We start from the raw sequence: 10,987 nt of genomic DNA, 5'->3' as shown, positions 1-10,987 counted from the left end.
ATGGATTGGGAAAGCTGAAGCTCAACAGGGCTTTGCAATGTTTTACCACAGGATCCACTTTATCAGAAGGCTGTGGGGAGGTGTGGAAGAGGCGTAGGGACCAGCAGCAGTGTGTGTAGGTGACCTTTCCTTTGGCAGGTTTTGGAGGTGTGAATGTTGAGCTCTGCCAGCAGAAAGTCAGTGCAGGAGAAACTGAATTACTGGTTTTTAAATTGACTATATCCCCTGCTATGCCAGTTATTTTGGATGATTAATGAATAAGAACTGTGTACTAGAAGACCATTCAGCAAATTATTTCAACCAACATCTACCAATGCTTTTCTATTTAGGAATATTACCTTGCATCCAGAAAGTCTTTCAGCATTATTAAGGTGCTATTTGTTTAAAGTGATTCAATGGGCTTTATATATTTTGCACATAAAGTAATCAGGTGAATCTCTGAATACTAATGTGAGAATTAAGCATTTTAATATTCTACCAAATTTTTTTTTCTTAAATCACAGAATTATTAAGCTTCATTAAGTCTTCTTCTCCTCAGCCTAAATTTTCAGGAATGGTCAAACTGATATTTGAAGGTAAGAAAATATATAATTTTCCCTCAGTCTAGGATCTTCAAATCAATTAGCTAAAGATAGCAGTGGAGTAAGGGTCAAAAATACAGAAAATTTTTGCCCTTTAAATCATGCTACAACCTAGTCTAGTTTCTGTTGTTGAAACTTCTTGGGTTTTCATGAAGTTTGCGGAAGCGAGTGGGGTGTGCTAGCCTGACAGTCACTGAGGAGACGGAGACAATGTGAGTTGTATTCCCATATCCGTGGGGTTTGTGACAAAACAGGCACGAGGGGTCTGTAGAGGAGACCTGTGACAACAAATAGCTGCGATGCGAAGCCTCTCTCGCCTCCTAATCTCCGTGGACAGTGAATGAGCAGTTCCTGCTCATGGCCTCGCACCCGGCCAGGCCTGGGTGCGGAACAGACCTGAAAGGGCAGGCTGGATTTGTGCTCGGGTGCGGGAGCAAAGGGAAGCAGCTCACGGGCAGCTCCCAGGCGCGGCACTTCTGCAGACCGGGGGGACCGGGCTGTGCATCCCGGCAGCGCCGGGGCTCCTGAGCGCATCCCGGCCCCACGGGATGGAGCCGCTCCGCACGCCCCGGGCCCGGAGCACCGCCGCAGGGTGGCGCTGTGACCCCGCGGGACCGCCCGGGACCGCCTCCGCCGGGCCGGGACAGCGCTCCGGACAGACAGACGGGCACATCCTCGGGACAGCGCTCCGGACAGACAGACCGCCGGGGCACATCCCCAAGGCGCATCCCCCGCGGCACCCGCCCGCTCCCGGCCCTGCCGCCCGCCTCGTCCCGCCCCGCAGGAAACATCTTTCTGTACCCCGCTCCTCCCGCCACCGCATCCTCGCGACTATCATGAGTGACACATAACACTTCTTTTCCAAAAAGTTTCAAAAACCGGCAAAAAGATTCACAGGTGGCGGGTGGTGGTGATGGGGTTGCATCGTGAATGAGTTTTTGGTGTTGGTGGAAGAGTTCGGGAGACAGCTGTGGGTAAAGTTAGGAGGGTGTCGGAGACATGGTTCTGCAAAAGTGAAATATAGAATCAAAGTGTGATGGAATATTCTGAGTTGGAAGGGCCCCACAAGGATCCTCAAAGTCCAACCCATGGATTTGCACAGGACAGTCCCAAGAATGGCACCATGTGCCTGGGATTCCTGTGATTCTGTGAAACACGGCCTCATCTTACAAAAAATTGCTTAAAAAATAATGGGGATGAAGAACAAAATAATCTTTATGTTGGGTCCGGAAAAAAAAAAGAATAATAAATGACATTTAAATAGAAGGAAATGAGTATGAAGGGAAGACTGGGCATTTTTAAAGGACAAATTGTCTGTAGTTGGGTATTGATGACAGTGTAGCCGAGCGGACTGGAGGAGAGCTGGCTGCCTCCGAGAGCTAGAGTACTGATTATTAAAGAATGAGACTGAGGAATGCGGGGGAAAAGAGCCAAACCGATCCGCAGCAGAGGAATCGGAGCTGGCGGTGCACTGGGAAGTCTCGGCTGCCTTCGTCGCTACTGGGGACTTGCCCTGAGCCCCCCTTCCCCAGCACGGCCCTTCTCTGCCCCGCTTCGCTCCCAGGGACTGGCCTGGGGTCCCTGCCCTGTTCCTGTGGGCTGAGTGGATGATGACAAGGTGCGGGCAGCCTTTACTGTGGCGGTCTGAACGTGACCTGCGATTTCACACTGCGCCTCTTCAACCACGGCAGCCTGGCTGGCCTTTAAAAAAATCCTTTGTTTTCTCCATCAGGATAGATGCTTTACGATGAAATTCTATGTTCAGCCTCTTTTGCTTGCTTGTCACTGCCTGCTTTCCTTTCAGGCTTTCCTGGTGTGTGTTTAGCCGATTCTCTCTGAGAGATGCCTAGAGCCATCTGTGCTGACTGTTGCTACACGTATATGAATGTGTGTGTAGGAGAGGGCAGAGGTGCACGAGTTTTTCCGTATCTGTGTAGCTCCCTGCAGCCCACAGACTTGCATCGGAGTGCTATTTAAGCGTGCATATGCATGCAGATCTGTGCCTCCGGACAGGCACACATTGTGTAGTAGACTGGAACAGATAATTCTGCAGAATGCAAGAATAAACGGAGCAGCTCAGAAATCAGCGAGGAAGAAAAACAGAAAAAAACAGAGAGAAAGAAACGAAAGGAAAAAAACCACAAAAAATCAGAAAGAAAAGGAAGCCTTGCTTCATTGTTAGTGTCTGAACACAAAGTGAGGTTTTGTCCCACCGATTAATCTCTCTAGGAGCAGCAAACTGACTATCCTAAGCTAGTGTTACAAGCTAAGTGTATCAGTTGCTCAAAGGAGGAAGCATATTCTCTTACTGCGGAAAATGATATCAAATTTGGTGGCAGACGTTGGTGTCCAGCAGGGTCAAATGGCCGAAGAAGCAGTCTGGACACATGTTGCTTTTTAGGATACAGCTGCCAGCAAGTGGGGATTAACGCCTGCCTCTGTTTGTTTAGAAAGGAGGAAAAAAAAAAAAAAACAAAAAGAGAGGAAAAAAAAAAGACGAAGAAAAAAATTAGAAAAGTTTAACAGTTTCTTTTGTGAAGTCTGTACATTGCAAATCCAGCCGCGTTACCATACTAAAGGAAATGAAAAAATGCTTCGGTTTCAGAGGACGAGTCCTTTATTTCCCTTATTGAATACGTTTCATGTGTTTTCCCCAACACCCCGGCTTAAGGACATGCCTTTTGAAACACAAACACACGCACAGCTCGCACACGCACACGCAGATAAGATATGTATTAGATCCTGACACATGCGGGGTGGAGGGAAGAGCGGGAGAGAGAGAGAGACAGAGAGAGAGAGAGAGAGAGAGAGAGAGAGAGAGAAAGAGAAAGAGAGATCCTCCTACCTGGAGCCATAGATTGCAAGATACGTAGTGTTACCTGAGGAAGTCAGAACAAGTAAAAACAGATTGAACTTCAGGGCTCTATGAGGCAGTTGATCAAGATCAGTGCTTGCTCATTCTCTCCCTCAGACTGTCTGTCTTGGGGTTTTGTTTTACTCTTTTGAGCAGCCCTTTCCGTTTTTTCTTCCTCTTTAGCTTTAATATCGGAGCCGGTTTCGGTCACCATGGCTCTGGGAAGAGCTGCCTATCTGCGCGGAGTTGACTTTTTGCAGCTCGGCCGGCTTTGCTCCTGGGCAGCTTCAGCAATGCTCTTGACTGGGATTTAATCGACAAGATCAGTTCGGCTTTTTGTGCAATTTTTATGGCTCAGTCCATTTTCTAGATCATGCACAGAAACTTTCGGAAGTGGATTTTCTACGTGTTTCTATGCTTTGGAGTCATCTATGTCAAACTAGGGTAAGTCCTTCTGCACGACAAATCTTGCCTTTTGGGTCACGTTAAGTGCGGAGTTGGGAGCAAAAAACTGCAGAGGAGGTAAAAAAAAAAAAAAAAAAAAAAAAAAGAGAAAAAAAGGAAAAGATGTGAATATTATTTCTCTCCGCCTCCGGGTGTCCCAGCGCCGGCAGCCCCCCGAAGCACGGCTGTCCTGTCTCCCCCGGTCCCGGGCCGGGGCGCTCCGCCCGCCCCGAGCCTGCAGGGAGCCGCTCGCTGGTGATGACGGATCCTTTTATTTTGTACTGCTTAAGCGAACTTAAATATTATCTCTGGCTTACAGTACCCTCGGAGGAAAAAAAAAAAAAAAAAGGAAAAGAAAAGGCAGCCTGACAGAGTTAACTCAGGCGCTGCTGCTGGGACAATAGAGCAGGGTTGAGGTATTAGGCGAAAGGGGCGGGAGGAGGGGAATCCCTGCTCTGAACCTGCGCTCAGGGATTTGGTTTATGCAGGCCTAGACACAATTTGCGTTTCTATCCATCACACGGACGTGTTGAAATTAAGTTGACAACTGGTCCGGCTGCCTCTGCTCTGGTGCTCCCGGGAAGCCGAGCGGGCTCGGGCGCAGGGACCGGCCCGGGGCCCTGCAGGGTGCAGCGGGGGCTCCGGGGAGCCCGCTGTTTGCTCCTCGCTGTTTGATCACCGCAATCGAGTGCACGCGGTTATTTTGGCTGCCAAGTTTCGCCCTCTTTCCCTCTGTCTCTCCCCCCATTGCCTGTATGCCCTTATTAATATTGCTCGTCGCAGTAGGCTGACTTGAGTTGAATTTCCACATTCCTGAGCCCCAGCCGAGTCCTTACCTGTCGAACTACAAACTCTTTAAAGATCCTGTCTTTGCGGGATTTTTTATGCTTTTTTTTTTTTAATGATCAAGAATACCTAAGGTGAGTTACACTCCAAAAACGCTCACTCCCCACCTTGAAATCAATACGGGGAAGCCAAAGGGCAGCTCCCAAAGGCAGGAGAACGGGAAGGGAATTCTCTGGGAGAATTCCCCAGAGAGAGGGCAGGCTGGAGCTCGGCCGGGGCAGCGGAGCGGGAGGGCAGCGAGGAGCAGCCCGGCCCGGCCCGGCCCTGCCCGCCGGGAGCCGCAGCCGCGGGCGCTGCTCCGCGCACGATGCGCGGCGGGAGCGGCCACGTCCCCGCTGTCAGCAGCGCCGGGAGGAGGGGGAGACCAGAGGGAGGGAATCTGCGGGAGGGAGCGCGCCAGAGCCCAGGATTAAGGTTAAACAGCGGGGGGAAGGAATTAAACTGGGCTCCTCGGCGGTGAGAAAGGAGCGGCAGGGTCTGTGCAGCCCACCAGGAGCTCTCAGCAAGGGCAGAGCTTTCCCGTTTTCAGGGTGCCGGCGAGACCCTGGAAAGAAGCCGGCTGCTTCCCGGAGGGTTCCCAGCGGGTTTCTCGGGAATCGCATCCCTTTGTGTTTGCTCATTTAGGTGTTTTTGGCACGGCTCTCGGCCCGCCCCTGCAGCCGCAGGTGCCGCCGCGGTGGCCGGCGGAGCGGGGCGCTGCCCCGCGGGGGATGCGCGGGTGCGGAAGGGGCACGGCCTGCGCTCTGCCCCTGCCCTGTGCCCGTGGGGAGCCCTCGTTCCCCCCTGGCCCGGCTGAGCCCGGGGATAGCCCCAAATCCTGCCTGCTGCAGACAGCTCCTTTCAGTGCTCTGACCTTTGCGGGGCCGAGAACCTGCGCCGCCCTTTGTCGCAGCGTTGTCGGCTCTGTCCCCCTCTAGGCTCGGATTGCCGGGAGTGGAGATGTGTGATGAATTTGTTGAGGCTGTGTATCCGTAAATGAAGCGATGACAGGGTACCCAATCTACTTCAATAGCGTGAGGACTTTGTAGAGCACACCCCGCACACAGAGGCAGGCGAGCTCAAGGAAAACGCTTTGCAAAATGAGGGCAATGGCGCAGCTATTGCTTTGCCTGCGGCCGAAAGGAACTGGGGATTGGGCAGTCTGGAAGGCAGATCTCTCTTTGAAATTGGTTTTGGCTGTTTTAGAAGGAGATTCAGAGCAAAAATCACAAGAATGCTGTCGCACTGAGCCTGGAAGTGAAACTGAGCGGACATCAGGAACAGTAAAAGCCTTTGCGGAAACCCTATCAGATCCATCACCATGCCTGTAAGGCGATGAGGATACTTCACTTTCTCTGAACAATAGCAGAGAAATTTGCTCTGAGATCCAGGGCTACTTCTAGGCTAGGCATGTGGGATGCAATTATTTCCTCTTTCATCAGCCACTGGAACTACCATTTTGTTGAAACCATATCCTTTGGGTGTAATGATGCCTTTTCTGGTGAGCTCTTTGCTTTGAGAAGGGGGAGGTGAAGGTGGATAAAATGTCTTCCAGGGCATTCGGTTGATTTTCAATGGGAAGGAGAGAGTCGTCGTGTCAACCACGGCAAGAACGGGAGTCTTGGCAGTTTGGGATTTTTTTTTTTTGGTTTTTTTTTTTTCCTGCTGAGCACGTCTTCATGTCTTAATAAAACGTACTAAAAGCTCCACTTTCGGTGGCAAACATGACACAGAGGGGAGAGAAAGTAACGCAATACATAAGCTGTTGGACGGGCCGGGGTGTTACATGGCAGGATCCCATAAGGAAGCCACTATCTCCTCCAGTTAGGAGGAGAGAGCAGGTCCCACTCAAACAGTCCTTCCTCTAGGGGATCTTCCGTCGTTCCCGTTTCTATTTCCGGTCCCCCAGATTGCTGGAAAACCAGGGATGAGGTGAAACATACCTTAAATTTCTGTCGATGACGTTTCCAGGCACTGAACCATTAAGTATCTGCAGCCTTGCTGACTTCATGTAACCCCCCGCGATAGCAGGTCACATCAAACATTGACCTCAGACGGGATTGAAACATAAATATTTCCTGCCAGGATCACAGAGCATTCGGATACCGCTTAATTCGGATACCGTTTTAATTATTAAACACGTCAGAAATTAAAAATTACAGCAGTAAAAATTTACAGTGCTACAGATGCAAATAACAGCGGAAGCTCTGGGTATGAGTGATGCGTCTTTTGGAAAGATGAAGTGGCGGGCAATACCCACATCAGAGATATGGGGGCAATCCCCACCCTTTTCCCCTTTATTCTGGAGGAAAAGAAAGGTGACAGCCGGGCAGCTCCAAAGGGAGCGGGGAAGATCCCAGTTTTCCCGCGGAGAGGGGGTCACTATGACATTAGAGGGATGCTAGCGACGGGAGCTGGCTCTGCCCAAGAGAGCAGCGAAAGGTGTCGGCACCCCTTTGAGGCGAGGTAGGGACGCTTCTTTCGTGCCCATCCGAGCCGAGGGCGCACAGGCATGCCGACATCGGGGACCCCGGCCCGTTCTGGGAAGGGGTTCTGGGAAGGCCGGGGCGCTCGGCTTCCCGGGACTCCCAGGGATGCTGCGGCGGGGAGCGTGAGAGCCGGTCCCGCTCGCTTCCCCCACGGGGAAATTTGCCTTGCCTTTGCGACGATTGCGGTAAAGGCCAACGAAATCCTGCTGCCCTCGCCATCCGCGGGGCTGTCCGGCCGCGGGGAGCCCGCCCGGGCCGGCCCTGTCCCCCCGGCCCTGGGCAGGCATTGACCGGAGCTCAGCCTCGACAGCGGCAGCACGTGGGGCGCCGGGAGCGGCGGCGAGGCCCCGGCAGGAGACCCCGGGATTCCCGCCCGGAGCGCCGCTGCCTGGCGCCGTCCCGCAGGAGGGAACATCGCTCCGCGGCCCCTCCATGGGCAGGTGTCGTTGTGCTGCCGCCACCCCATTCCCTGCTGTCCCATCGCCCCGACGCCGCTCATTCTGGGACTCGTTGTTGCCTTCTTTCCCCCGGCACTGTGCTTGCAGCTTGATGAGATACAACAAACGCCCGGTTCCGCCCAGAAAGTTGTTCACCTGGCGCATCTTCCCGGCTTCCGACGTGCCCTTCTGCCGGGCGCTCCCCAGGCTTGGGGTAAAAAAGGATCCGCGGCTGGGAATAGATAGATAATAGGAGATTAAAAAAAAAAAAACACCAACAAAGCAAATTGTTTATTAGTGCCCGCCCGACTATAGCGTCGGCAACTATTTCAGTGTAATTCTGCCCCATTTTGTCACAAAACTTTTCCCACACAGCTGTTTGTGGGAAAAGGAGTGACAGATGCTGAAGTGCCCGTCTAAGACGTTGCCGACAATACCTCCTTTCCAGCGTGACGTTTTATTGAAGGGAATGTTTCCGTCTTCAATCAACAAAATGAGGGTGGTTCTCGCTGATATATGTATAGAAACCATTTGGACGGAATTTGCAACGTTATTCTCATCATCATCGTCATAATCTTCATCCTCCTCCTCCTCCTCCTCCTCATCATCATTCATCATCAATAATTTTTCGCCATAATAACCGGCCCATGGTTTTAGAATAAAAATTAACTCCCCGGAAAGAAAACTGCACGGTTTGATTTCTTTATACGACTTTTCTTCCTCTACACAGCGCATCTGTGGATAAAGTCAGTTTCGACCTGAAAATGATGGAAATTGGCAAACCGTCTTCGTTTCAGGTGGAGTGGGTCAAACTTTGCCAACACAAGTCCGAAGTTTTCCAGTGCCAACTTTTATTTGCATTTTTACAGTTCGCTGTCCCCCTCCTTTCCCCCCCAGGCACATCTTTAAAAGCAGACGCACATTTAAAACACCTATCCGAGGGGGGACAAGTGCAAGAAATAAAACATTCCAAGTGGCTTCTCGTTCTCCTGGTTTCACGCTCAGCAGAGTTGCCCCAGCCGCATGTCTAGCAGGGAAAAGGGCACTGAGGAGATATACATCTCTAACTCTATATATAGACTTGTATGCACACTTAGACAAGTATAAATACGTCCATTTTAGAATCTTAAATAATTATAAACAAGACGGTTCTGGGATGTAAGTAATCGTTGAAAGGATTAAGCTTCGGTCTCTTGTTAATCGAGATCAGCGTTTCTCCAAAGGACATTGACTGCCCCAACGTCTGTGCTGAACTTGCAGATTAAAGTGGCTAAAGCAACCAAACCCCGAGAAGATTTTTATCGCATATTGGGCGGCATACAACGTTTTTGCACCAGTTCTGCAATTCCCGGTCCATCTGAGGGCATATTTCGTTGTGTCGCTGGGACAGCTGCACGCATGTTCTGGGACTGGTTAACTGGAGGAGGTGTTACCAGGGCGTTCGGTAACACCAGGACATCTCCTTCGGTCAATAGGCAATTAACCTGAGACGAACATTTACAGACCGAGGACACTTCGGAGCCTGGTTCTTGTCCGTTTCAGCTGCATTTCAGTTCAAGTGTCTTCGATGGGCGTTTATTTTTCGGGGTTCGTTTTCAACGCCCAGCCCCGGTATCCACAGCGCACGTATTTCACCATCGCTCTCAGCACTTCCGAAATCAAGGACAGACGCCCAACAATGCAGAGGAAGAGCGATGTCTCCTGCACGCCTAGGGCTGCTCAGGGCTCGGGGCTCGGGCCCGCCGGAGCGGGAAGGGTCGAGCATCTCTTTGCCGCGGTGCCAAGGGGCAGGAATCGCTCGGCTCAGGGGGAAGGCGGGGAGAGGCGACAAACCTGCCGGGAAACGCCTCTCCGGACTGGCATTTTCTCGGAAACGAGAGAAGCAGAGGGAAGAGCGGAGAGGAAAGCTCTTCCTGCGGGGGTGGCGAGAGGTGTGGGGAGCCGGGAGCCGCCGGCAGCCGCCCCCCGCTCGCTCCCTACAGCGGCTGCTCCGCGCTGGTCCTTTCCCGAAACCCAGTCTCGCCAGGAAGCTGCGAGTGTGCATGTGTTTATTTCTCACTCAGCAAGGCTATGACTACATATATGTTCCCTTTTTTCTTGACGTTGCTCCTGAAATCGAAGCCTAATTTTTAACATCGGGGGTACGACAAGAGCCAAACCCCCGCCGAGGCTGGAGGGAAGGAGGAACCCTTCGGTGGAACCGGGACAGCAATAAAGCAATTAGCCGAGAGTGGGGCTGGAGGCTCGTTCAGCCTCTCCCAGGGCGAGCTAAGGGTGCCACGGCAGAAGCAGGGAGCTCTCAGCCCACCGAGAGCTGGTAGGGGGGAGTTAAAAATGCCCCACGGAGCGAGAAATGAGCCCTTGTCGGGCGAGGCGTACGGAGAGGGCTCAGCCAGAGAGCACGGATTCATTGCAGCCCCGGCTAGATCAGTGTCTTTCCATTGTCATCCTCCCCCTAGGAAAAAAAAAAAAAAAAAAAAAAAAAAAGGGAGAGGGAGAGAAAAAAGTAGGCGGATTGCAGTGACTGACTGCCCAATGGCAGCCCCGGGCCTCAGGAGAGTTACAGAGAGAGAGGGAGAGAGAGAGAGAGAGGCACTTTCTGCCATCCAAATCCCTTAAACCATCCTCATTCCGACACGAGAACCCACTGTAACAACTTCCAACCACTGAGACATGACAGGCAGGAGCCCAGAGGCAGCAGCAGCAGCGAGAGCAGCAACAGCAGCAGCACACACTCTGCACAGGGAGCAGCATTAGCACCAGGGGAATACTACACACAACAATACAAACAAACAAACAAACAAACAGACAAAGCCCCCCCAAGCCCAAGGGACTGGATTCCAACTCAGATTCAAGCCACAGCTGACACCAAAAAGGGTGGGGAATTACGACCAGGGGGGGCCAGAAAGGAATAACCAAGGAAGCGAACTCAAGAGTGTAAACGGGATTCAGCCATGATCCTTTTTTCATCTCGCAGTGTGTTACTCTCAGTGTATTACCCTCAGATTTTCCTCATCCTTACCAGTGGGAGTTACCTGTAAGTGATCCAGATTTTTTTTTTTTTTCCAAATACTGTTTGCAATGGCCCCGCTAGCAGCTACCTAGGGGCAATGCGCAGAGCGAGCAGAGGGAGCCGGGAGAAGCCAGCACGGGCGGCAGCTCCGTGCGGTGCGTGGTGGTGAGGTGCGTGGTGGCGGTGGCGGCGGAGGAGGAGGAGATGCCGCGCCGGTGGCGGTGCTGGCGCTGCTGGTCGGACCCCGCCGGGGGAAGGGACGCACCGCCAGGTAACTCCCGGGGCTGCCCCGCCGGCGAGGCCGGGGCCCGGCGTGCCCGCAGCGGGGGCGGCGCACCTGGGAG

General features: G+C 52.4%; 2 protein-coding genes across 2 annotated transcripts in view; one reads left to right on the top strand and one right to left on the bottom strand.

Annotated features, from left to right (window-relative positions):
• Positions 1-6,959: 6,959 nt before the first annotated feature.
• On the bottom strand, positions 6,960-8,783 carry LOC135460099 (collagen alpha-1(IV) chain-like). Its single transcript, XM_064736771.1, has 2 exons — positions 8,068-8,783; positions 6,960-7,862 (listed from the first exon to the last, which is right to left on the bottom strand). The coding sequence occupies exon 2, from the start codon at positions 7,793-7,795 to the stop codon at positions 7,106-7,108; it is 690 nt and encodes a 229-aa protein (XP_064592841.1). The 5' UTR covers positions 7,796-7,862; positions 8,068-8,783; the 3' UTR covers positions 6,960-7,105.
• A 1,467-nt stretch (positions 8,784-10,250) lies between these two features.
• WNT7B (Wnt family member 7B) overlaps positions 10,251-10,987 on the top strand; it is an 85,297-nt gene continuing 84,560 nt past the window's right edge. Inside the window, exon 1 of the mRNA XM_064736761.1 lies at positions 10,251-10,667. Within this exon, the coding sequence (XP_064592831.1) occupies positions 10,585-10,667 (83 nt within the window). The 5' untranslated portion in view covers positions 10,251-10,584. The remainder of the gene's footprint in view (positions 10,668-10,987) is intronic.

Source organism: Zonotrichia leucophrys, chromosome 1A (assembly GCF_028769735.1).
Source record: "Zonotrichia leucophrys gambelii isolate GWCS_2022_RI chromosome 1A, RI_Zleu_2.0, whole genome shotgun sequence".
Classification (NCBI taxonomy): domain Eukaryota; kingdom Metazoa; phylum Chordata; class Aves; order Passeriformes; family Passerellidae; genus Zonotrichia; species Zonotrichia leucophrys.
This window is presented reverse-complemented; position numbering and strand designations above follow the sequence as displayed.